The 24,812-nt window shown below is 36.3% G+C and overlaps 4 protein-coding genes across 5 annotated transcripts in view; 1 reads left to right on the top strand and 3 right to left on the bottom strand.

The window, feature by feature from the left end:
• Positions 1–7,809: 7,809 nt before the first annotated feature.
• Positions 7,810–8,493, bottom strand: lhb (luteinizing hormone subunit beta). Its single transcript, XM_043234548.1, has 3 exons — positions 8,477–8,493; positions 8,175–8,364; positions 7,810–8,049 (listed from the first exon to the last, which is right to left on the bottom strand). The coding sequence occupies exons 1-3, from the start codon at positions 8,491–8,493 to the stop codon at positions 7,810–7,812; spliced, it is 447 nt and encodes a 148-aa protein (XP_043090483.1).
• A 3,727-nt stretch (positions 8,494–12,220) lies between these two features.
• LOC122341202 (cytochrome c oxidase assembly protein COX20, mitochondrial) lies at positions 12,221–13,623 on the top strand. The gene is made up of 4 exons (XM_043234549.1): positions 12,221–12,379; positions 12,861–12,975; positions 13,070–13,133; positions 13,382–13,623. The coding sequence occupies exons 1-4, from the start codon at positions 12,353–12,355 to the stop codon at positions 13,509–13,511; spliced, it is 336 nt and encodes a 111-aa protein (XP_043090484.1). The 5' UTR covers positions 12,221–12,352; the 3' UTR covers positions 13,512–13,623.
• A 756-nt stretch (positions 13,624–14,379) lies between these two features.
• On the bottom strand, positions 14,380–18,963 carry LOC122341226 (small integral membrane protein 28-like). The gene is made up of 2 exons (XM_043234574.1): positions 18,186–18,963; positions 14,380–16,407 (listed from the first exon to the last, which is right to left on the bottom strand). Exons 1-2 carry the CDS (start codon positions 18,294–18,296, stop codon positions 16,024–16,026), a joined length of 495 nt encoding a protein of 164 aa, XP_043090509.1. The 5' UTR covers positions 18,297–18,963; the 3' UTR covers positions 14,380–16,023.
• Positions 18,964–19,098: 135 nt separating this feature from the next.
• The window catches only part of arfgef3 (ARFGEF family member 3), a 40,864-nt gene continuing 35,150 nt past the window's right edge, over positions 19,099–24,812 (bottom strand). For both annotated transcript variants that reach the window (XM_043234571.1, XM_043234572.1), the window contains 3 exons: positions 24,469–24,805; positions 22,649–23,533; positions 19,099–21,821 (listed from right to left, as the gene is read on the bottom strand). In XM_043234571.1, the coding sequence (XP_043090506.1) occupies positions 21,630–21,821; positions 22,649–23,533; positions 24,469–24,805 (1,414 nt within the window). In that variant the 3' untranslated portion in view covers positions 19,099–21,629. The remainder of the gene's footprint in view (positions 21,822–22,648; positions 23,534–24,468; positions 24,806–24,812) is intronic.

Genomic DNA, 24,812 nt, shown 5'->3' with positions numbered 1-24,812 from the left:
AGGCTTTTTTGGTTAGGCATGTGTAGAATTGAGTGGGCGCTTTTACTTAGGGCTCTTCTCTACCCTACTTATCATGATAGCCAAAATCAAACCAAGGGACTCAAAATTTAGGCCATTTCAAATCTTTGTTTCCTTGTTTTTTAGCGAAGCACAATCCCAGCAAATCCCACCCCTGGACATGATTTTCCCAAACATGTGCAAAAAATATGGAAGCCCTATAAGTACATGCATTATTTATTTATTTTCTTTTTTCTTGTGATCTCGCTGTAATGAGGAGTCAGTGGCATTAAGATCCATGTGCAGCTTTATTAAACAGGCAAGGTTCAGAAAACAGCTTAGACGCAACGCACACAAATCAGTATCGTAAAGGATAACCAGGCAATAGGTTGGGGCAGTAGGCAGACAGGTATCGAGACAAGTAAACAAGGCAGCAAACGGTCAGAGTCCAATAATCAATCTAGGTGGGCAACAGAGATAAACTGAATAGGGGAAATAAGCCCAGTAATGTCAGCACAGCAAAACAAGACTTTGGATTGTGTTGGGAGAGAACACTGCTTAAATAGTCAGGCTTAATGAACATCACCTGTACAGGTATTCAGTGACAGGCATGGGATTATGGGAAAATCAATCCTGAATAAACTGGTCAGTACTGTGGTGAAGATTCCCTCTGGTGGTGATCAGAGGAAGCCACAGTGGCTTGATTTGTGACAAAGCCCCTCCCTTTGAGACACTCCTGAAGCGATGTAGTACTCTGTCCCGGCACAGAGAGCCCAGAATCTCTGGATATGTTACACCTACTCACAGTCTATGATGATGGGAAGGGTTCCTTTAAGCAAAAACACATGAAATTTGGGTGAGATATGATAATTTGAGGGTAAGACCAATCAAAATGAAAAAGGAGTTGTTTGTCTGATAATTTTACAGGGACCCACGTACCTGGACTGAGCTTTTTGCAGGGAAGCTGAAGCCAAAGATCATGAGTGACAACCATACCCACTGATCCGGTTGATGGATACCATTGGTGATCAGCTTTTTTTCTTTTTCATTGAACTGTCCATTGAAGATGGCCGTGAGCATCACATCTAGCCCACATATAACAATGCCAATCTGACTGATTTTGGTGACAGTAAGAGCAAAGGAAATGGGTGAGCTTCTAATTTAGGCATTCCACTTGTCTGGACTGAGAGTGGTAGCTTGAAGTGAGGCTGACTTTAATATTAAGCTTCTGGTAGAAGACAGATCAGACTCAGGAGGTGAATTGTGGATCCCGATCAGAAACTGTATCCTCCAAACGACCAAAGAATCTGAACCCATAATTACACAAAGTCTCTGCTGTTTCAAGTGGTGTGGGCAGTTTTCATTCATCTTCCTTTTGGATGCAAAGGAGATTGTAAGTACTGCATAGATTGTGTGTGGTGAAGTACTTGGCCATTCTAAGATGTTCCAGTGCTGTAAGACTAGGGGTAAAGGGTAAGGAAATTTCACAGTGATCTCATTTAAACCTTGTTAATCGATGCATGGGCGGAGCCCACCAGGTAGGACATTGAAGGAACAATCACATGCTCAAAGTGGAGATAATCGTGAGGCCTTGGTTTTGCTTGAAACCTTCATGAGTTTGTGATATTCTGGGGGAATTTTGGATGTATTTCGGGAATCAATTTTGGGTTTCAGGGGGGTTTGATCGAGATGCTGGCATGATTGAGACCACTGGATAATCTGTCTTTCTGACCAGGAAATACATGGCTTGTGTCTTTCTAGCCATGGAAGGCCCAAGATGATGAGATTGGAATACAAATAGACAAACAGACTCAGTGTGAAAGGCCCCAATGCGTAGTTTCAAATCCTCTGTGATGAATAGAATCCAACCAGAAAATGTCTGGGACAGACTTGCTTATTGCCTAACACAGCTCAATCAAGCTCACCAGTCATTAGCCAATACCTTTTCATCACCTCTAATACCTCTTTCTCAGTAACAGAGACAAGTTACTTCCAAATAGTAATCCATTATTGTAATACACTACTTTTGCATTACTTTCATTATAATATCTACAGATGTATGACAAGCCAAACTAATTAGCTAAAATGATTACTACAGCTTATTATAAATCTAGTATAATGCCAACATGGTATAGAATAACCATGTAGGTTTAATGCAACATAATGTAATAGGTACAGTGAAGACTCTTGGCACAATACAGTAAGTAACAATGACTGTCAGAATTACGAAAGTAGACAAAAATCATGGCAATGACACCAAATGCTATAAAGTTAGAGCCCATTATAATGCAACCCTCCCTTAAAATGAGATTAAATTTTAAATAGTGTTAAGTGTTAAGTGATTTTTAACATAATGTGCAGATTAATTAATACAATTAATCTCAAAACAACAAGATTAATTAACATGCACATCAATTTAAAATGAAGTTATTATGAAAGATAATAGTTAAAAGAATAATAGATAATACAAACAAAGCAAAATGGTTCACTGAATCATTGATTTGTTGTTCGTTTTAAAAACACATTCATAATAAAATTTCACTGTGTGTTGCTGTGTGAGATGCACAGTTCTACTGGGATTTATTTTCGCTGGCTACTGACAATGTGTCTAAAATGTAATTATTCATACCTTTACCACACCTGTATATACATTTTTAGGTAAAAACGTCTATGCAACAAATTTTTGTCTTTCTACCAACTATCAGTGATAATTCTGAAAGCAAACGCACAGTGTTTATGCAACTTCAATAGGCATCGTACTGACAGAACCACTCTTATATTTCAGCCTTGCTGATGAGGTTAGGTTATTCTGGCAAACATTATTCTGGTTTGCTCTGTAAATTCTGTTCAACGACATTCATTTGAAAAGGGTAGCCTAAATTGTATTATTCGACTGAATCTAGACATGCATTTTAAGTGCATGTCTAGATTCACAGCAAAAAATGATATATTACTAATCAGACCTGGCCCGAGTGTATTTTGCTTTCTGGGTAGGTTTTACTTTCTTATATGATTCATGTGTAAATAATAATGTGTAAATAAAATGTGTCCTAATGTGTAAATAAACTGTCCTGTGTAGGGAATTATTTTAAAGCACGTTTAATTGCACTATGATGATGTGTGGATCTGTTTCACTGCCTCATTTATTGCAACCAAAACCCCTACATTAACACCATTTTTAAATCAGTCTTGCTTGCTGTTTTCTGTTGCTCCTAATGGCCAAAGAGCACTGTAACAGATGCAGGTGGAGAACACACATCCCTATGCATTTCTTCATGTTGCCTATTAGTGAAAGAAGAAAGTACAGGAACTACTGCATGGAGACAATGATGGAGAAGCCCAGCAGATCTGAGAACTAAACCTGCAGGCAACAGCACAGCTTTGTTCCCACTTCATACAACCTCATGAATATTTTATGCAATGTTAAAACAGACTGCCTGTCTCCTTCCAGCTTCACCACAAAAGACAAAGAACTTCTTTGGGACATTTTATTGCAAAGATTCCATCAAAAGGGTGGCAAAATGCATGTTAGAATGTGATCGTTTATCAGGTTCATGCATAATTTTGTATCCTCATGTTTAATTGGAGAAGGCTAATGTCAGTTCCACTGCTTTTTACACCCTGAGATTCTCGCATTTCACTCTCCTGGGCCCATTTCCTGTCACCTTTAAAATTTAAAGTGGAATCTCTCATTACCTACCTGTTTTTTTAGAGCCTCACTAATAAGAATTGAGACAACACTTGCTGCAAAGCAAATTAAAATGTAAGAAAAAATACACTTTAGAGAATATGTACAATTTAGCTATGGCACAAAGATGAAAATGACACATTAAGGCAATATTATTTTTAATACTTTAAGAAGGTTTAATGACATGCTGCCACTGCACACTATTCACTGCTAGGATGCTAAAAGAACAGGTTTTTGTGTTCAAACACTTTCAAAGGTAATATTTGTTGAGTAAATATTTTGTCTAATTCACAAATATTAATTAATTGCCTAACCATCTAACCAAGCGTTGAAAAGCATAAAAAAGAAGCATTGCTATATCCTTCATGCTGTTTCTTTCTTGATTTTAGTACACCAAGTTGAAAGCAAATTATATGGGAATATCAATTTTGGTAGAATAGTTAATTTACTAGGTGTTTACAAGGGCTGTTTTGTGACTTTTGTAATGGAAAGCATAAGCAGTTTCATAGAGCAAGCTGCATGTGGTACAAATGAAACAAACATTTGAAGATTTTTATGATTACAAATATTTAGGAAAGCATGTGTGTCCACATTTGTCTACGCTGTTTGTTTGGTATAACGTACATGTTATTTGAAAATTTTTTGCTTCCAACAAGATCCAAATAAATCATTGTTCAGATACAGAAAGAATGGATTTGCCTTTGAAAAGGCTAAGCATTGTTTACATAATGTTGACTGTAGCAGCCATAATATCTGTTATATTGTTTATTAATTTCATATATAGGCTGCACTATGGCACATTCTGCTGTCTGGATATTCCCCACTGAAAAGCTATCTGTGTGAAATATAAAATATTCACACAAGCTTGAAGCGTTAGTTCCTGAACATCCCTCTTCCAGCTCAGACACCTACTCACCTCAGATTAGCTCGCTTTCACCCACGCTATATCTGCGGAAGGATTCGTTCACTGTCTTTACTTGGAGTCCTAGAAATAGCCTCCCATTTGAAGCCATCCATAAAGGATTCCCCATGTGCAAGAGAACCCTCAAAACAGACACTTTCTCAGCAGAAAATACAAGCAAGTGTATAAAAGTTGGGTTACACTTTATAATAACTGAATGCTATGAATCATTAGCTAAGCATAAGTCAGTTCATCTTTTATAAAGCATTGTCTCAAATATTAATGTTAAGGCATCAGTAAGCATCATTAAATATGTTTTGTTCTAGATTTATTTTAAGCACATCTATGTTTTATTATAAGTTCATTTCATTTGCATGCCATACCAATTTTAGGAGTTGTCAGTGGCACATAGGATAATTTTGAAAGCTTAAGTAAATGATTAACAAACTATTTATCATCATTAGACATCAGATCTGGTGGCCATTTAAGATATGCCATCTAATGCTATACACTTTGCTTGTTTTTCTTAGCGCAGACATTCTAATGTCTCATTTTAATACTGTAAATAATACAGGGATAAATTGACATGAAGACGCTGAACTCTTTTAAATTAAGTTTAGAAATTATTTATGACTCCCACTTGAAAGCAGCATGCTTGTATGTGGATACTGAAGTCAAAGTTAATACTTCAGAGAAATTCAAAGATGGTATTGGCTCATGGGATATTGTTTTGTGCAAGCATGTGTGGGGAATAGGAAATGCAGTTCTGCAATCTGCAGGAAGAATTTCTTTCTGAGACGGAGAGAAACTGAATAATAAAGGTTCTGCCCCTGAGTAATGATTAGTGAATTATACAGAAAGCATTTGTTAAAATATTAAACTAATTTCCCATATTCCCAAAATGATTCATTAAAAGCACATTTGTAAAGAAATAATGGGCCATAAATAACAGGTAGTACAGTGCATTATAAGCTCTGCTATAAAGGTCAGCTTCACTTCTTTTCATTTTTATATATGTAAACCCCAGCTACCTATGAAAGTCTGACATGCCTGCTAGCTACATAACAGCAGCGCAGAGTGATTCCTGTTAATATAGAAAATCATTTTCAAAAACATTCCGGCTACAAGTCAAATAGGCTCTCTTCCAAAACTTAGAGATAAAACTTCAAAAGACACTTATATCACAATGTCTGGTAACACGGAGTCAAGTTTAGCAATACCAGTTGTTCAGTTGAATTTAATACTAGCTTTTTCACTTATTTTATTTTACTTGTATTTGTGTGTTTTTGAATTTTATATCATGCAGGCTTAGCAACAAACCAAAACCAAACACTCTCCCCCCCCCACGTGTTAAGGAGTGCTATTTACACAAAAGAGATCCAAATCTGTCATTCCCCACAAGAAAGCTGAGAATGTTTAGAAACTGCAGCCGTTGTGTGTCACTGCCCTGAAAACATGTTCTTGCAAGGCTGATACTGGCTTTTTGCAGGCACAGTGGGTTAGGGCAAGCCCACACCAAACCTAAACAGGCCCAATGCAGGTTTCCCAGGCAAGGCCCATCACTGTGGGCTCATCGTAGGTTCTCTGTGAGCAGCCCACACTATGGGACTTGCGCATATTGATCAAATGACGGCCAGACGTGAGCCTGTTCATTTGTGGGCAGTTTTCTTCAGTGTTGCCAAGTAATTTTCGGGGGAAGTTGCAGGAAAAGATATTTTATATATGCTCATTTAAAATGGTTTTGTAAAATCATATAAATGCCTAATATAATATTTAAATCTATTTAATCTATTTTTAATTATTGAACACTTACACCTTTTTGAACCATTAAAATTATAATTTTTTATTAGCTAATAACTAATGAAACTACACATTCTGAACAGTTATAGTTACGGCAGTGTTTTAGTAGTTAGTTAGTGCTACAGTCTTTTAATATTAGTCTTTTAATATAACTTTTAATTATAAGGATTTTTGTTTTTTATTTTACCTGCATTTGTGCTTTTGGGTTAACAGATAATGAATAACACATAATAATAACTACTAGTACCTTTTTTCTTTTATCTAGATTTTTTTCTTACAGTTACAGTGTTTTTCTTCTCCCTTTCTTCTTTGTCTTCCTTTTTCTTCTTCCTCCCTTCTTCATGTTCTTCCCTCTTCCTTTCTTCTTCTTCTTCTTTGCATCTTCTTCTTCTGCTCTCAAATGGATCATTAACCTGTTGTAAATTAATAGTGTGGGCTAATTGAGGACTGTCCATGCAGGGCCAGCACCAAGGGGCCAGCGTTTTGTGAATGAGCAAATTCCTGTGCTGGCTGCCTGCTGGGGGCCATTAAGCTATAGCTCATAAATGGCCAGTGCAGGCTTGTTTGCAGAGTGCTCATGAAAAAACCTAACATAGCTTTAATGTACTGTCATGCCACCATTATGAAATTAACATAATTATATAATTTTATAATATTTCCTCAGAGGACACCAATTAACTGTCTACTTAACATCTTAATCAGTGTGATTTGGCAAATTTTTTGACTTATTTTCTCAGCATTGATCTTGCCTGCCATCTCCTGTCTAGAAAACCTAATTGCAGAAGTCCACATGCTCTTCTTTTGTCACATTCTTTGAGCTTTGAAAAATCACTGCAAGATATAATTACTATAAATATAATTACGATTAATTGACATTATATTACTATAATGATATTGTTGCAAGTCATACAGTGTTAAGTTGCTTGCGGAATATTTTATTAAGTCAGAATACATGTTCTTTCATGATCGACCTTCAAAGGAGAACAATAGCTTTCACCTGTATTATATTTTATTCATTCTATTTCATATTTCAAAAAGTGGTGCAGTGTTATTTTAATTCATCATAGTGATGGAAAACCATAATCATAGTTTCACAATTTAATTAACAAGCTTCTCTGAGTATGCACTGTTCAATTGATTTTCATTTGGCATTTGTAAACTCTTGTCATTTTTTTCTTTCTGCTCCATGATTTTCTAATGATTACCTACAGCCATTTAGCTTTAGCTGAATTTCCACACCATCTGCTCATTACCACTACCTAGAATAAAATGCTTTTGACTTCAGCTTAGAAAATGAATTTAAGAACGATGTACTTTTTATTGACACACATCTACATAACACCTATACAATTTGAGAGTGAGAGTGTTTGTCAGTTAGTTTGATGCACTAAACACAATATAGCAGTCTTGTGTCTAAAAGGGGCTAGTAAACAAGGAAATCCTCTCTCTTAGACATGCAAAAGTCAGGCTGCAGGCTTTCAATTGTACAGTCGGACGTGTCCATGGTGCACAGGCTGCAGTCGCAGCTGAGAGCCACTGGGTAGGTGATATGGGGGTCCACCCCTGGAGGACAGTCTGGCAAGCGGACAGTCTCGTAGCGAACGTCCCGGTAAGTGCACACATGTTGGTAGACAGTGGAAAATGGGCTCTTGTATACAGGCTCCTAGAAATGTAAGAAATGTACACTGTCACCACTGGAAATCATGATGTTTGTATAATAACATGAATTCAAATTAATGTTGCTGAAAAATGTTTCCATGCAAATGAACAGGTAAAAAAAATAAGCACCTTCGTCAGGCAGTGACCGCTGCAGATGGTGGTCTGAAAAACCAGACATTTTGGACAGCCCTCCTTTTCCACAGCTACAGTCTCATTAACTGGCTCACAGTGTGGAAGAAAAGAGCATTGAGCAACAGCTAGCAGGACGACTACAGAGAACAAGAGGAGGAGGAGGAGGTTGTTTCGGACAACTAAAATCCTGTAGGCAAGGGAGAAGAGCAATTGCTGTGAGGCCCTATTGAAACAGTGACAAGCAAAAGAAAAATAAAACTGTGAACAATGTTACTGCACTAAAAATTGATCAGACTTACTTGACAGGTGGCCCCATTGCTCAGCAGGCTGTTAATAGCGGCTCTATGTATTCAGTCACACGGCATCTGGATAGATTTATATAGCACAGTGAAACCAACCATTAAACTAAAATCTGACCTTTCATTAATCACACTGATCTCAAAAGGATTATGTGTTTCCATTCTCACATAACAACTCTCCCTAAATTCATCAGGTCAGAATGAACAGATAAAGACACCTGCTGTTCATTCAGTGCGCATATATTAAATACAGTAGTTTATCTAATCTAAAATCATCTGCATGAAATAGAAGAAGACTCCATGGCCTCTGTGTTAAACACAGGTACAGCGACAGGAAATAATCAAGGCCTAATGCTCTCAGGTTTCACTGAGAGTGAGTTCATTAGTAATTGCACAACTTTGTTTAACATCAAATAGCAGCCTTTAATAAGGTGATATTGTGTTCTCCCAGTACTGTAGTAGCCTAAATATTAGGGAAAAAATCTTCAAGGTATGACTCCTATAAAACAGTGTCATTTTATTACAACTGAGATACTATTAAACTGTAAATGTATAGTTTATAATATTTTCAATATGTATATATAGTACATTAAATTAACCTTAAAAGGACAATTGTTTATGATAATTGCTGAAATGTTGAAATATAGTAGCCTATATGGGTAGTTGACAAATAAAAATTGGACTGTGTCCTATGGTGTCACATAGGAAAAAAATTAACACACATAACATAAGAAAAATTTATCTTCATTCTTAGAGTTAAATGGCATGAGAGAGGTTTATCCTTTTTTCACCAAAAGACACGCTGAAATGCCCTTCTATAAAAATGCTTGACTTCTTCATATCTAAGAATGTATGGTTTTGCAAAGAATTTTTTTTTTGTTTTTGCCGATTTAATCAGCTGCTACTCTTCTAGGTTTCTAAGGAAGCTGTACTGAGGGAAATGGATCAGGAAGACAAATCTTCAGTAATAGAGGTCTCAGGTACAAACTAATCAAAAATGGAGCAGGGATTTGGAATCAGATGATAACAATTCTGCGATAAGAAGGAGGGACTATAAGACAAGGAAGACGGAAACTGAATTCAAGGCTATGGTAACGTTGAAATAAAATTGAAAACATCAGCAATTAGATTGACGAACCTAATCAAGGAAGCATTGGGTAACGTTAAATATGCAAAGTATTAAATTAAATCACTACTGAAAGGAGAAAAGGTGACTGAGGTACAACGCTTATATACAAAAATAAGTGGCAGTAGAGAGGTCAGCTCGCCAGTGGGGATAACATTTGGATGTAAGGAATTACCTGAGTGTATTAAATTAGGGCACATATCCTACACATTTCGTCTTTATGTAAGACCACCATTGAGATGCTTTAAATGTCAAAGACTTGGACATGTAGCAGCGTTATGTAAAGGAAGAAGGAGATGTTGCCATGAATATGGAAAATATGGAGATGGTGTGGATGTGAAATGTTGCAATTGTGGTGGACCTCACAGTGCTGTTTATCTAGGATGTGAGGCACTAAAGCAAGCCATGGAAGTTATGAAATGTAAGGCTCTAAACAATGTATCATAAGCAGAACACAGAATTGACGTGACTAGTAACAATATTCAAAGACAGGGAACTGTAAGAGAGAGTGAGTGCAACCATAAATACCCTATTAACAGAAGTACACTTGTGTTTGATAAGGGTAAGCTTTTAGCATTTATTGCTGAAGTTATAAAGTGCTCAAACAAAATAACTGAAAATTTTTAAATTATAATTACTGCAGCTGCTCTTCACTTGGAGATAACACCTCTGTTGAACAGATTCAAGCAATACTAGGTCGGCAAGAGGAGGCATCAATCTATCAGGACTTAACAGGACGTAAGAAAGGTAAAACTAAATGACAATATATATATATATGAATTAAGAAATATACCGGATGTCATTTGTATAGAAGAAACATGGCTTAAACCCCAACTGAACTTTGTAATCAGGATATAAAACAATTAGATAGGGTTGAAACGAGTAGAAGGTGGATGTGCAACATTTGTTAAAAAAAGGGGTAGTATATAGAGAAATAATAAATGATACAAAAATGCATATGTACTGTAGATATTGAAGTACGGGTGGATATAGGTAAGGTAAAAATAGTGATTTTTTTATAAACCATGCAGCCAATTAACAATAGAAAACTTGAAGGCAATGGGAGGGGATGGTAAATTAATATGGTGTGGGAATTTTAATACGCACAGTGTTCTGTGGGGGAATTCTAACACGGATAGAAACGGGTCAATTCTAGAAGAATATATGGATGAAAAGAATTTGGTATGTTTAAATAATAGTACTAGAATTAATGTTAGAAATTTAGCAATGTCTTGTATTGATTTAACGTTAGTGTCGGGGTCTATTTAATTAAAATGTCATTATTGAATTATTTGAATTATTTATGAAGATTATATATTAGAAGTGATCCTATTCCAATTATGTGTAATATTGGTTTAGCAATGAAAAAGGAAACCATTTTTAAACCATCAAAGTGAAATGTCAGAGTGAAAAAAATGTAATAAAACATGTAATGATGAACTAAATAACTTCAACGTAACAGAGGAAATAGACATTTGTAATCATAAGTTAACTTCAGCAATAATCAAAGCAGCAGGGGAAGCAATACCTAGAACAAAAAGCAGAGAAATGACAAAAGTAGTCCCCTGGTGGAATGAGGAACGTTCTAAAGCTATTAAGGAAAGAAATGAAGCGTTTAGGGTTTTGAGAAGGACATTAACAACAAACTATCTTGTTAGTTCTCAGTAGAAAAAGGCCAAGGCAAGGAGACCAAAGGAGATGCTGGCAGGAATTCTGTTCTTCATTAATAGGAGAAGGGAGAGAAGCAGTAACAGAGAAAGAAAAACAACTATAAAAATTTAGAAGACCACTGGAAAGCCAATTTTAAATATTTAGGTTTGTGGATGAATTGTAAACTCATATAGGATGTTTAGAAAAGGTTCACAGGGGAATGAAAGAGCAGATAAAACAGCCAAGGAGGCTCTTAAAATTGAAAACATTAATGTAAAAGTCACTTTAAGTAGGGATGAAGGGAAGTCGATGTTTAAAAATAGCTTATGAAAAAATTCATAATGTACACATGTAGAAGGCAGGCATTTTTATAGAATATTATAGAATTTTTATAGTGACATAAAACAGCCGTCAGTGAATGGTAGAGAAGCGGGTTATGAAGGTGTGCCGGGGACTGGTTACAGGAAAAAATCGGGGATAATCACCTTGTAAATAGAAATGAGTTACTCAAGTTTACAAGATTAAGAAAGGTTCTTACTTATCCTAATGCAACACTTCAAATCATCGGCAAACACATAAGTGGAAACCAATTTTAAATATTTAGGTTTGTGGATGAATTGTAAACTCATATAGGATGTTTAGAAAAGGTTCACTGGTGAGGAATGTCAAGAATTTGAAACAGTGGAGGTGTAAAAAAAATTTAAAAGGAAAGAGGTGATCTTATAAAAGAAATGCAAGCCTTGGGGGTTATGGAATTTACATTATGTAATGTTTTCAAGGTAGGAGACGAATATAAGAGAACAATTACAGCATTAATGAGATTCCTAAAATACAGTGGTCTGACGAGCAAAATATAAAACCTTCATAGTGATCTTTCATCACACGGTATAGTAGGTGGCGGTATGCACCTTAATAGTTGATATAAGAAGACGAAGAAGAAGAAGAAGGGTTTCTAAACACCGGAACTAAGACTTATCCAGTAACGTGTGCCGTCCGGAAGAATATATCGGTGCACCATAGAAAGTATTGAGTTAAAATTCCGATCGTTTAAATAACGAACAAACTTGTTTGCATGATTGTGTCGAAAAATAATCTCGAAAATGTCTGAGGAGGACGGTAAGAGCCAGGTGGGTGTTATTTTATTCAAGAATTTTTGTCAGATATTACGCTATGGTAAAATTTATGAGAGAAGGTCATGTAGTACTCTGACCACAATTATTGTTACCTAATAGAAACAGGACATTAATAGATACCATGCTACATTATTATAGTTTTTTATCTTATTTTATTGCAAAACTGTACTATAGTAATTCCACGTTTCTTGTACACGGTATTACAATCTAATATAGTAACATGGTACTGCCACAATACTTCATCATAATGGCTATAAGCTCCATTATTTTTATTGCAGATCAAGTACTGATTTCATTTCAGGATGTCATTAATGTTATGTACATATATTCAATTAACCCAAAATTGTCCTTGGCGATTTAAATCAGTGTAGTTAGTAAGTGGTATGAAACACATTACAGATTTTTTAATCAGTGAACATTTTCATCAAATAAATGAATAATATGTTCAGACATTAATTAATCTTAATGCACACAGGGCATGAAGGTCATGGGGATCCTTGACATCCAGAATACGCCTTGTGCTCGGGAATCTATTCTACATGGTGCAGGTGGTTCACTGGTGGCAGGGTTAGTGCACTTTTTGGCAACAAGTGAGTGATTTAATTCATGTTTTTTTATATATTGATATGTCTCACATTTCTTCACTGTAAGAGGATTTTTCTTCTCTGGTCTTGTCATTCACAGGTAGAGTAAAGAGGTCGTTTGATGTGGGTGTTGCAGGATTCATGCTTACGACACTGGGTTCATGGTATGCGCCTTAAAAACAGTGTGACATGCTCTCACGTGCTACTGCTGTTATTAGAATGATATTTTCAACAATGTAATAAGTATGAAGTATCATATATTTTAAAATCTGTGTGAATAACAAATACTATCATGATGTATTAATACTAGAATGGGGGAAATTATGATTGTCGTGGAAGTCATGTAAAAATAAATGTTCTTGACAGGTTATATGACTGTGTGACGTATTATCTTGTGCTTTTTTTTATACAGGTTTTACTGCAGATATAATAATGCCAAGGTGCGTGTACAGCAAAGAATTATTCAGGATGGCATAAAAAATAAAGTCATGTATGAAGGCACAAATTTAGACCCCATACAGAAGAAGAGAGGGGATCAGTAAAAGTTCCTTGTCTGAGAACATATTAATGCCTTCAATGTGAATGATACTTTATTTATTGTACAGTGAAATGTTTGTAATGTTTTAATTAAAGCTGATACATTGAAAATTTCAATATGCTGTAATAGGAAAGTTTTTTGGATTTGAAATTTTGTACAACCTACAAAAAAGTGCATTATAAATGTATGAGAATTATTTTAAAGAAATATACGTAATTATTATATTATTATAATTATTATTATATTTATTATATTATTATATTATATATAATTATTATACTTTTCAAGCTAAAAATTCACAAAGTTATAACTATATATATATATATATATAGTTTATTATTTATTATATATATATATTTTTTTTATTATATATATATATTTTTTTAATAAAGCGTGACAAGAATAATCCAAATAATCTGCTTTTTTTTTTTTTTTTTTTTTTTTTTTAGTATGTGCTTTTTATTCAGTGTCTGTCTACACACTAATTACAGACAGAGCTCTTTTGCTTAATATTAAGTGTACAACACTAAACAGGAACTTTTGGAATATCAGTTGCTGTTCACTATACCCCCACAACACTTGGTTACGGTGACAGTAACCCTGTAAAAATAATTTCAAAAGTAACTTTTACCTTGAAGTTGAATGTTGTGGTTAAAAAAAAATAATGCCACTCTTTTTTATCTTTGTATGTAATTTTACAGGCATTACATGATTAAAGGATGTATCCCTTCCACAAACACTAAAAGCATGAGAAATCAACAACCAAAATTTCAAATTGTCAAAACAACCTGCCATTATAATTCAAATTTTATTTCACATTGCTTGAAGGTGAATTTAATAATGACACAAAACATATGATGAGGTATATTTGCTGATAATAAATATCACTGCTAACTAACTTAAAAAGAAAAAGAGCAGGTTAATTCCTGATAGAAACATTTTTTGTGTTACCATAAATGAGATACATACAGTTTCCAAATGTAAAAATGTTGCATGACTTATCAACATTTAACATTTAAACAAGACTGTATTTTATATGTGTATACACACTTTGTTATATATAATATTCTACTATAATACTATATAATACTAAAAAATAGGCTACACTTTATTTTGATTGGCTGCGTTTACCCTGCAAGTCTTAATGCACAGATCCGATATTTTTGGTCTGACTGTTTACATTAATTTTAACAACTGGTATCCGGTATCTATGTTTACATTAATCGTGATGGCTGTACTTTGCACATGGTAGACCCTCGGGTTCTGAACGGCCGTGCTGTTTCCTCAATCCACGTCGAGCAGCCATTATTATTTCCCAGCATTGACAACAGCTGTCATGGATGTTTTGAAGCACAAAATCTGACTGAACGTATATAGATGGGGATATAGCGGAGATTTTCATTTGTCTCATTTCTGTAACATTTGTTTCATTCATTCCAAAGCAGATGAGCCAATGACAGTCGAGTATCAGTTGCACTGAGAGTGGAACTCGGACATCTGTAGGTTTCCAACGATAAAAGAGCATTGGAGGACCTGAAGCTTGCATGGTTTTATGGGGTTTATGCTTCAAAAAAGGAAAAACGATGTGTCTGGGGTACTTGTAACACTGATTACAGGTATCCCGAGAGGATAGGCATTATGATTTATTTTATTCAATTTCCTGAATCCGAATAAAATAGCAAAATGTCCCTACTGTAAAGCATTCAACCTCAATCCAAATAAGGACAAAAACCTTAATTTTCTGGGTATTATACACTAAGTAAGTAGAACGTTAAACTAGACGTTAATGTTAGTGAGTGTGTATTTATAAAGACGGGTCATGTGTTGAAAACCAGCTCCTGAATGTTGCTCTAGGTACTGGATGTTACATATAAAGTTCCCGCCTTATATAGGCTGTATTAACGCTGTGTTTATGGGTAAACGTGTCGCCCTTGCCTTAGGAGTTCCTCTGAGAATCCGATATGCGTGTTTAGACATGTTCAGATATCAGATGTGTACACGATTAAAAAACACATTTGGAAGAGGCCCAGATCGGATACGAAAAAATCGGACCTCGTGCAGATTTTTGTACTTACACGTGTGCAACAAAATCCGATGTGAGCAAAAGATAGAATTTTATTTTGTTCCAGTGTAAACGCAGCCTAATACTCTGTGAAGCTAAATGTGAACTAGCAGTCATTAGTTACTTACTGTAGAGGGTCTAAAGTGGACTTAATAAAATACATCAAAATAAAATGTTACCTAAAACTACTGCATTATGGTACAGTATAAAAAAAATACTACATGACATGCCATTTTTATAGAGATCTGGCACTATTCCCTTCCAAATACTGGTGTGCTGGCACCATGGTACAGTAAAGGTATTAGGTAGCACTGCTGTGCTACATGTATGCACTATCCTGTGTATTTCAATGAAAGCAACTGTACTGCCATAGTATCACATACTTTTTGTTATTGATATGTTATGTGGATCAGCACACTTTTTACACCAGAGGGAAACGATCATCTTTGAATGTTCACTCTTGATCAGTGGAGGTCTCTGTGTGTACTTGCACAATCTCCACGTCATTATGTGAGCTGGAGGTGCTTGCAGCACGGGCTATCTTCGTGAGGGTTTTCTCATATGGAGCAGGGAGATAAACCATCAGAAAAACCCCATCATTCCCATCTTCAGTGCCATCACCTTCCTCCAAAGTGGACAGAAATTCAGCAGTGCCATCAGCGTCATCAAAATCCAGAGTAATGATTTTTGCTGTGCTCTCCTTCCCCCTGTAACATCTTTTGTAAACAAAGAAGGCGATTCCAGCGAGGAAGAGCAAGGAGCCCGTTACTATGACAACGTACAGCTTTGCCTCTGGTCTCTCTTCGACCTTGTTTGAAGCCATCTCGTTCCAGTAGCCCTGACAACACATCAGAATAGAAACTTAAGAAATCACATCATGATCCCAAGGTCTGTTCCTTAAAGCCACTATGCATTCAAAACAAAAAATTCAAGGCCCTTCTTGTTTCTTCTTTGCGTAGGTTGTAAATGTATATCACAGTAGGTTAGAAAAGACTCGTAACTCATGTTGATTTAAGCACTGAAGTTAAAAGGAAGTGTGCAAAATCGCATATGCTTTGAGCAGGTACTTTGCAATTAAAGATGTAGGTTATTATGAATAGCCTTATGGGATAGTACAGTTTTAATTGGAGGCATACTTAAGAATCTCTTTGGAAGTCATCCAGTCATCTGAGAATATAAGTATGCAATGTCAAAGTGTTACATAGGGTTACACTTCTACAAATTCTAAAACTATAACTTTGTAATTACATGTCAACTAATTATCATTCATTTGCAACTACATGTCTACTAACTCTCAGAGTAGACTGTCAGGGTAGGTTTAGGGTTAGTAGAATAAGATGACATATACTTTTTAATATGTGAACATGTTCAGCTTAAACAGTATTTGCAACCACATGGTGTTTATTTGATGATTTAAACAATTAAATTTGGTTTTAAATCAAACTATCAGATATTTTTCAAATCTAGTCATGAAATTAAATCATGAAATACTTGTAAGAATCATAAGACTTCTAGTCACAGAGCTTTATTTTTTAATAATACAAAAGCAGTGAGTTTTTGTTAAGGCAATCAGTGTGCTGCTAAGTTGGTCTACAGAAATACGTCATCAGTGCTTTTAAAGTTTGTTTTACACGAGAAAATTTCAAGGATTAAGACTTGACATTGAACAATGCCTCGAGGTAGCCATGGTACGAGGAGAAAAATTGACTCTGCTGTTTCATTCAGTGTTTAGCCACGGTTCCATTTGCTCCCACAGGTACTCACTGGATGATTGATTAATCCTGTATGTTTCTGGCTTTCTCCCTCATTCATCTTGGGCCGTCTATGGTTTGGTTTTCAGACATGTCTGTATTGCCTTAGTCTTTAGATTTGATTACTTTGAAATTTGATCCTTACCTCAAGTCTCACCCTCAAACCTACCATTGTTATTGTGTTCAATGATGAAAAAAAAAAAATAATAATAATAATAAAAAAGTACTCAAATAAAATTTCTTCATGCTTAGTTGGCAAACTGGCACTCAGCAAACTGTCTTTATGAATGAATTGCTGAATGATTTATTCAGATTTATGAATCACTCAGGAACAAATCGCCTCATCTGGTGTTTCTGCTGTGGCTTTGGTTATGTAACATTATATTTGGAAGAGGATAGACAAAGTAACTGACTTTTTTTGTAATTAACTACTCAACATTGATTTTTTTGTTTATTAAACTCATGGTTTAAATAATTCTCACTTTGTGATCATGTCTGGCTCTATTTACATGCAAACTGAAACAACAATTAAAATATTATAGAAGATTTTAATTAGACTGTAATTTAATTAGTTTTTTAAAACTGTCAGCTGTTATAATAACATTGAATCTCCAAATCATTAATGATATAATATTTGAAAACAAGCACGTTGATACATGATTAATGACTACACAAAAAAATATACTGCATGTATTATTTCAGAACATTTATTAATGGTCTGTTAAGCATTTTGATGTAGGCCTAATGCCCTTACAAAAAAAGTACTGTGGCAGTACGGCACAAGCGAGGACACATGCTGACGATTACACCAAATAAACATGGTTTGACTTCTAAATGAAAGCATGAACTAAATAAAATGTTTTACCTTAAGACGGCCCTCAGTTGATGGAGGTGCAGATGCGCCTGTGCCCCAGTCATCTGAGCCCCGTCCCGCAGAGCCGAACTGAATCCAGCTGCTGTCCATAAGCACACGCATGTTTACTCTGTAAGCTCCGCAAGAGTGCTGATCAGAATCTGCAGCTCACATCTAGCTTTAATGGCTTATCCCGTGGGCGTCATATGCAAGTAGAAACAGTTTGACACAAGCAGGGATCAAGAGTTTGAGCCACAGCGTCCAATCAATGGGAACTGACTACCGAAGCCTTTTGAGTCTTAACACGAATGGCCTACATTGCACAGCTGTGAGGTTATTTGGGTCCATTCCCACTGCTTTGGAAATAGGCCTAACTTATGCTAGCTGCTGAACTATTTTTTTTTTAAAACTTAAGTCATATAAGGCCATATAAAGCCTTACTCTCACTTGCTATGGAGATGAGCTCAGATATAGAGTGGCAAGAGTTTATGATCTTTCTGACTTGAGCGATCATTGATGGGGCAGTTTGGAAAGAGTAAGTGAACATATCTCGTTACGACTATTATTGTTATAGTTACGACTATTAATTGACAATTAAGGAGATCAGACTGTCCTGAGCCCTGTCCTTTGAACGCACACAAAGAATTTCTGAAAAATTCTGCTTCGTTTGCTTTGTGCAGAAAACAATAGGCATTCCCGAAATCCCAGGTATAACCTCAAGAATGAACTGAAATTCTTTGTTCGTGTGCCCGTTTTCAGAAAAGACAACGAACAAGAATTAGCATTGTATCAACGTCTGCGTGATAACTGGAAAAATCTATTCAAAAGCAAGAGTGCTTTCAAAAATTGGAGAAAATAAACGACAAATCTAATCAACAGAAAAGCAATTAAGTTCACTCTTGCCAGTAAAAACACACACAGCTGGTAACTCTGCTTATTTATTCTTCAGCACTTACAACATAAATGATCTAACAAACACTTCAGAACACATTAAGCATAATGCACATGTACTGCAATTAATTGAGAAGAAGTTTAATAAACAGTATGTAGCAAAGTGTGTGCTGGTAACATACTGAGCACGCTCCCTCCGGAACAAATCGTACAAGTATTATTTTTGCCATAATACTTAAAAGAATATATGCATGGTACATTATGGGGTAATTAAAGTTGTGTACTGTAAAATAGAGTGCCATTATAAATTAAACATATGTTAGCAGAGCTAAAATTAAGATGTTCTGAGTATTCCACGGAAATCTGTTGTAGCTTGCATTTTTAGCTTTAGCTTAATTCCACACAACATAATCCATAGTGTTTTTTTCGTGGATTTAGACCGAGAGCTGCAAGTTTAGATTCACAAGACAAATCATAATAAAAAAAACTATATACATATATCCCTTAGAGTTTATAAAGTCTTTTTGCCTTGACAAAACTTTATCTAAACCTTTTCACAATCTGATTTCAAACAGAACTTTATGCTGTCCACTACTCTACCCAAAGCAGACACCTCAGTTAGACTACACCTCAGTTTAGCTAGAATGGGAGAAGGAAAAAAAAATAGGTAACACTTTATTTCGATAGTCCACTTTAGACATTCTACTAACAGTAAGTCACTAGAGTATTAGTGGACTGTCTGCTTAATATGTTCCAACACTTTTTTTTGTTGGGTCCACATCATACTGACTATGAGAAACTTTGCAAGTATGCGTCACCTTATTCAACAAACCCTAACCGTAACCTAACAGTCTACTCTGAAAGTTAGTAGACATGCAGTTGCAAATCAATGAAAATTAGTTGACATGTAGTTGCAATACTACTTAGTTAGTAGAATGTCTACTGTGCCATCCATCCATCCACTATCTAAATAAAGTGTAACTGAAAATCAAATCCTTTCCATCTCTGAAAAAAAGAACACACACACATACATTTGATTTGCTAAAAATTAAGTACATAATAGTTTTCAGAACACTCTGATATCGAATATAAATTCATCTTTGGTCCCTTTAAACATCCTTTTTAATCTCTCCCTGTTGGTTATGCAAGGCAGTTGCCATAAACACAACAGAATATGAGAAAATGGAGCTAAGGATTATACATTCTGACTATGATTACGTAACAGGCTGTGAACACTGGATATATGTCAAGAATATCTATATATCTTTCCCAGTTTTCTAGAACTCCCATTGCACATGATGTACAGTATGGTCGTTTTTTTTATACAAACAGTTTCTTTGTAGTTTGTCATGATGAATAAATTCTCTCACAAAATAAATAAAATGCATCCTTTTTCATGCATGCACACACACACACACACACACACACACACACACACACAAAATCAACATAATACATGCACATTACAAAAACTATTATTCAAGCAACTGCAGTTCTAAATCACGAAATAAAATGTATTTGGAATAGAGCGATAAAACTATGCCTCCAAAAGTGCAAACTTTATTCATTTTAGTAAATACCGATTGTAAATACTCTTCAGTTAAAAATGTACCTAAATTTCAAATGTTTAATAGCTTTAATGAGCTCAGTAACATCCTGCTTTTATACCTTTAAGACAACAAATGGTGCAACCATGAAAAGTATACTACTTTATATTATATTTCTCGCCACTCAAATTTTACGTTTCTTCAAGTTTAGTCAGATGTAGTGTTGTGTGGTCAGTATCTGATGTTTTTAACCACAGTCTCCCTTTGGATTGTGGGTAGAGGAATGACACACAGTGTCTGGCTGACAGAATGGATGGAGAATGGACGGACATTGGGCGTTTAAACAGAACGAGGTTTATGCGCATTTTGAGAGCTAGTACAGTGTTTGCGTTTTTTAGTGAAAGTCGAACGTGACTTCAATGCTTCCACATTTACAGACAAAAATATCTGGCCTACTGACTTTTAACAAGGCCTTAATACTTTATGATCTGATATCAGGGGAGCCTGGAAAAGGATGTGGTCTTTTACAGAGAAAATCTGCTAAAAAAAGCGTTTTGATATAATGTATAGCAACATAAAACCGCGTTAGCAAAGCATAGGTTCATGCTTTAGATATATCTTAATCAATGCATTAACAAAGGTGCATTAAGTTCCACAATTCTGTGCAATGATTTGAACTAGTTGAAATGCTCAGGGGTCTTTAAAGTTTAAGTTTTAAAGGGCTAGATGAGAGAAAAACACCCTGAAAAACAACATAATCCTATATATGGCACATATATGTTTAAAGCCAGTAAACTTTTAGAGAAATGAAGAAATAAAAATATAGATTCTGAATATAACAGCATGGATATCGAAGAACATTCACAAAAGGGATTTGTATTACACGGATAAAAAAGTTAGCAAAGTTAAGCAGTTAACAGCATCACAGAATCATGAGCGAATGCCGAGGCAAACAGTAAAGCACGAGGAATAGAGCTTCATGGAAAAGGCTGTTGCAGATCAAAACTGAGACAGGTCATCACAGGATGATGTCATAAACGCGACCCACTCGTCCAAGCCACTCGCGCACTGCTTGCCGCACTCTGAGGTCAGTCACATGACAGGTCAGCTGACTGATACAGGGGAAAACTGCCGGCTGGAGGGCAATGAACGTGGGATCCGACAAGACCTGGATCTGATTCAGGATTGTAAGGACCATGTTGGTCCAGGCCTGGACAGAGAAATGGACAATAACGAGTTCACATAAAAAAATTCTGCAAATCCCCCAAAAAATGGGGTTCATTTCCTGAAAGTTATGTAATTTGGCTCTATATAAATTAATGTAACAATGTATTTGTAGCCTGTAATATAGTTTCAATATAAAAGTAGTGTTCTATTTTCCACACAAAGACAAGTTTTTCGTTTTAGGCTACATTTTCAGGTTTTATTTAATTTAAAAGATTTTGTAGTTGTTGGTTGTGTGTTTTAGTAATTTATTTTATTTTTTATTTTTATCTAAACATTTATTTAGCTTTAATTTATTATTTGTTTTGTAATTTTGGTACTTTATTTCATTTGGTCTTCTACTATTTCTTTTTTTTTTTTTTTGCTTTTTTCAGTTAAGAAAAAAAGATTTTTAGTTTTTGTTTTAGTGAACAATGACAATAAAACGCACGCAATGTGAGAACTGTCAATGACCCAACATTCCTGCCATTCATTCTTTCAAGTTCAAGAACAACTTCTGTTCTTGAACTTGAACTTCTTGTAACTTCTCTTCTTCAACTTCTTGTAACTTCTGTTTAAGATGACTTTATAGAGGTCAAGAACCAAGAAACCAAAATTCCCTTGACCTTTTAACATATAAGAGGTTATTGTACTATAAAAACATCTTGTAACATCCAAGTTTCAGAACTCAATTCGCCAAAGACAGTTCATGACCTCTTTAATGCCAACATTGGTAAGTGCATTAATAATTTTCTTTCTAATCATTCACCCGTGTTAACATGTTGACAGCTGTTGTTCGTGTTATTTTGCTAGTTGCCATCTGTACCGTCTTACCTGTATCTGTGCCTCAGAGTCTCTGAGCGAGATGTTGTGGGAGCTGGCTGTGGATCCTGATCTAGGTCTCTTCTCTTGCCGTAGTAGCTCGGGCCCCGCACTGATGGAGTGACGCATGGGACCCTGCTCTACCAGCTGCTGAGGCCTCTGGGGCCCTGGGGAGTCTGGGCCACGCAGGGTCACCGTCTCACCCCTCTTCTCTCCCACCTTCACATCTTTGGCAAATGTGGTATGATTGTGCTGCTGCTTGCGTTTCTTGTACTCGATCATGAGCTTGGTGATGGTCTTGTCGGTGGCGATGGTGTACAGCTTGTTTCCTGCACTCTCCCACCATTCCTTCTTACGCCCCCCATCCCTCCTGTCTCCTCTCAGCTGGGGAAGGGTTGCTCCCAACCCACCAGGGCTGTGGACCTCCTCTGAGGGAGTCTCGTCAAGGTGGAGGCGGAAGCTGTCCTCTGAGGGTGTCCCGTGGCCCGAGAGGCCCCCGGGGGATGGCGTGGAGGTCTCCGAATTAAAAAGGGGCAAGAAAAAGAGCGGGTCGGCCCGGTGGGTGAGCTGTTCTCCCACACTACTCTCCAGGTCCAGGTGCATTTGAATGTAGTTGTTGCACAAATCCATGCAGAGTTTGTGCAGACGTTTGACCAGCCATGCCCAGTCCACGCTGCTGGCAGGCTGCGTGCTCAACGACGGGATGCGAGCGTGCCACTGACGCTTCTCGCGAGCGCGTGGAGGACTCACTTGGGCCATCTCCTCGAAGATATCTTCATCCTCGGAGGAGCACTGCTGTGAAGAGTCAGAGCCGCCCTCCTCTTCCTCACTCAGGATCTTCTTGACTTGATCCACCGAGATGTTCTCCTGGTTTGTCAGCATTGCACATAGCAAAGCCTGAACATTGTATGGAAAAAGTATATTGATACGATCCATAATGCAATACAAATTCTTTCTTTAACATAAACAGCAACAGACATTTCCTATAATGAAATTTGAAAATGTTTGTTGCTGAGCTGTTTCACCTGAAAGAAACTTGCAACATGTAAGTGCCTTTGTTTTGTCATATGATGCATACAAGTAATGCTTTTTTTCCTAAGTGAAGTTTATAAAAATTATACACTGAAGTATTTTAAGCATTTTAACTGTGTTTTGAGTAGGATTAAGTAATAATATTAAATTATTATAAAATATTTAATTAATGTTTCAACTCCTTGAAGGTGCAGTAAACGATATCTGAGAAACACTGCTGATATTAGAAATCAAATACGCCATGCAACACTTGCAAGAACTAATAGCTGGCACAGACATCCCACGGAAGAATAGATGAATCAGGATGAATCAGAACCTAGCATTATAGCAACAACTCCATATCTTGGTTCAATATTCAAAAACCTTTGCAGTATTGAAGTGGATCCTAGCTCTTGGCTGACTGTAACCCTTGTTCTTCTTCAGTGATATTTCTCTGATACCACTCTTTCTACTCATATATTCATACTCATATATATCTGATATTCACTCTTTCAAATTATCCGCTTGTTAACTCTCTCTTCACCATCATGAATGTAAATGGTTCCTATTGCTGGTTGGCTACAAGAGTGTTGTGTTGCTCAAACACCATCTAATTTTTTCAGCGCATACAGACAAATAGCTAAAAATTCACATTTTTCACAAAAAGTTAAAAAAAAAATTGTTTGGGTGTTGATTTCATCCATATATTTAAAGTCAAACCAAAAATTCTTGTCATATCACCAGTTTCTACACTATAGTAAATAAGAAATGTTGATATTTTCCCTCAGTGTATCTGAGGGAAAACAGTACTGTAAATGTACCTGAAAGTAGATATTGAAGCTCATGGCAGACTGGCGGTATAAATTAGCAGCTCCACACACCCCGGACACCTTCATGAGGAGATACTTGAGTCCTGGACGGGTGTCAAATTCCCGCGCTGTGCGGTACGAGTCCAGCAGCAGGTCAAAGATGATGGCCAGGTTCTGCATTGAGATGTAGCGTAGAAAGCCTGCAGCTTTTGGCTCCGACACTGCCGTTGGGATTTTGCTCTCGGAGCTCCCAGAAGCTTTCACAAACTCCTCTAGAAGGATGTCATACAAGTTCTGCAGGAGCACTTGATGGGACAGTAAACTCACCACCAGAGTCCTGAAGGGAATCCTGAACA

This window comes from Puntigrus tetrazona, unplaced genomic scaffold (genome assembly GCF_018831695.1).
Source record: "Puntigrus tetrazona isolate hp1 unplaced genomic scaffold, ASM1883169v1 S000001170, whole genome shotgun sequence".
NCBI lineage: Eukaryota > Metazoa > Chordata > Actinopteri > Cypriniformes > Cyprinidae > Puntigrus > Puntigrus tetrazona.
Note: the sequence above shows the minus strand (reverse complement) of the source record. Positions and strands in the feature narration are given on the sequence as shown.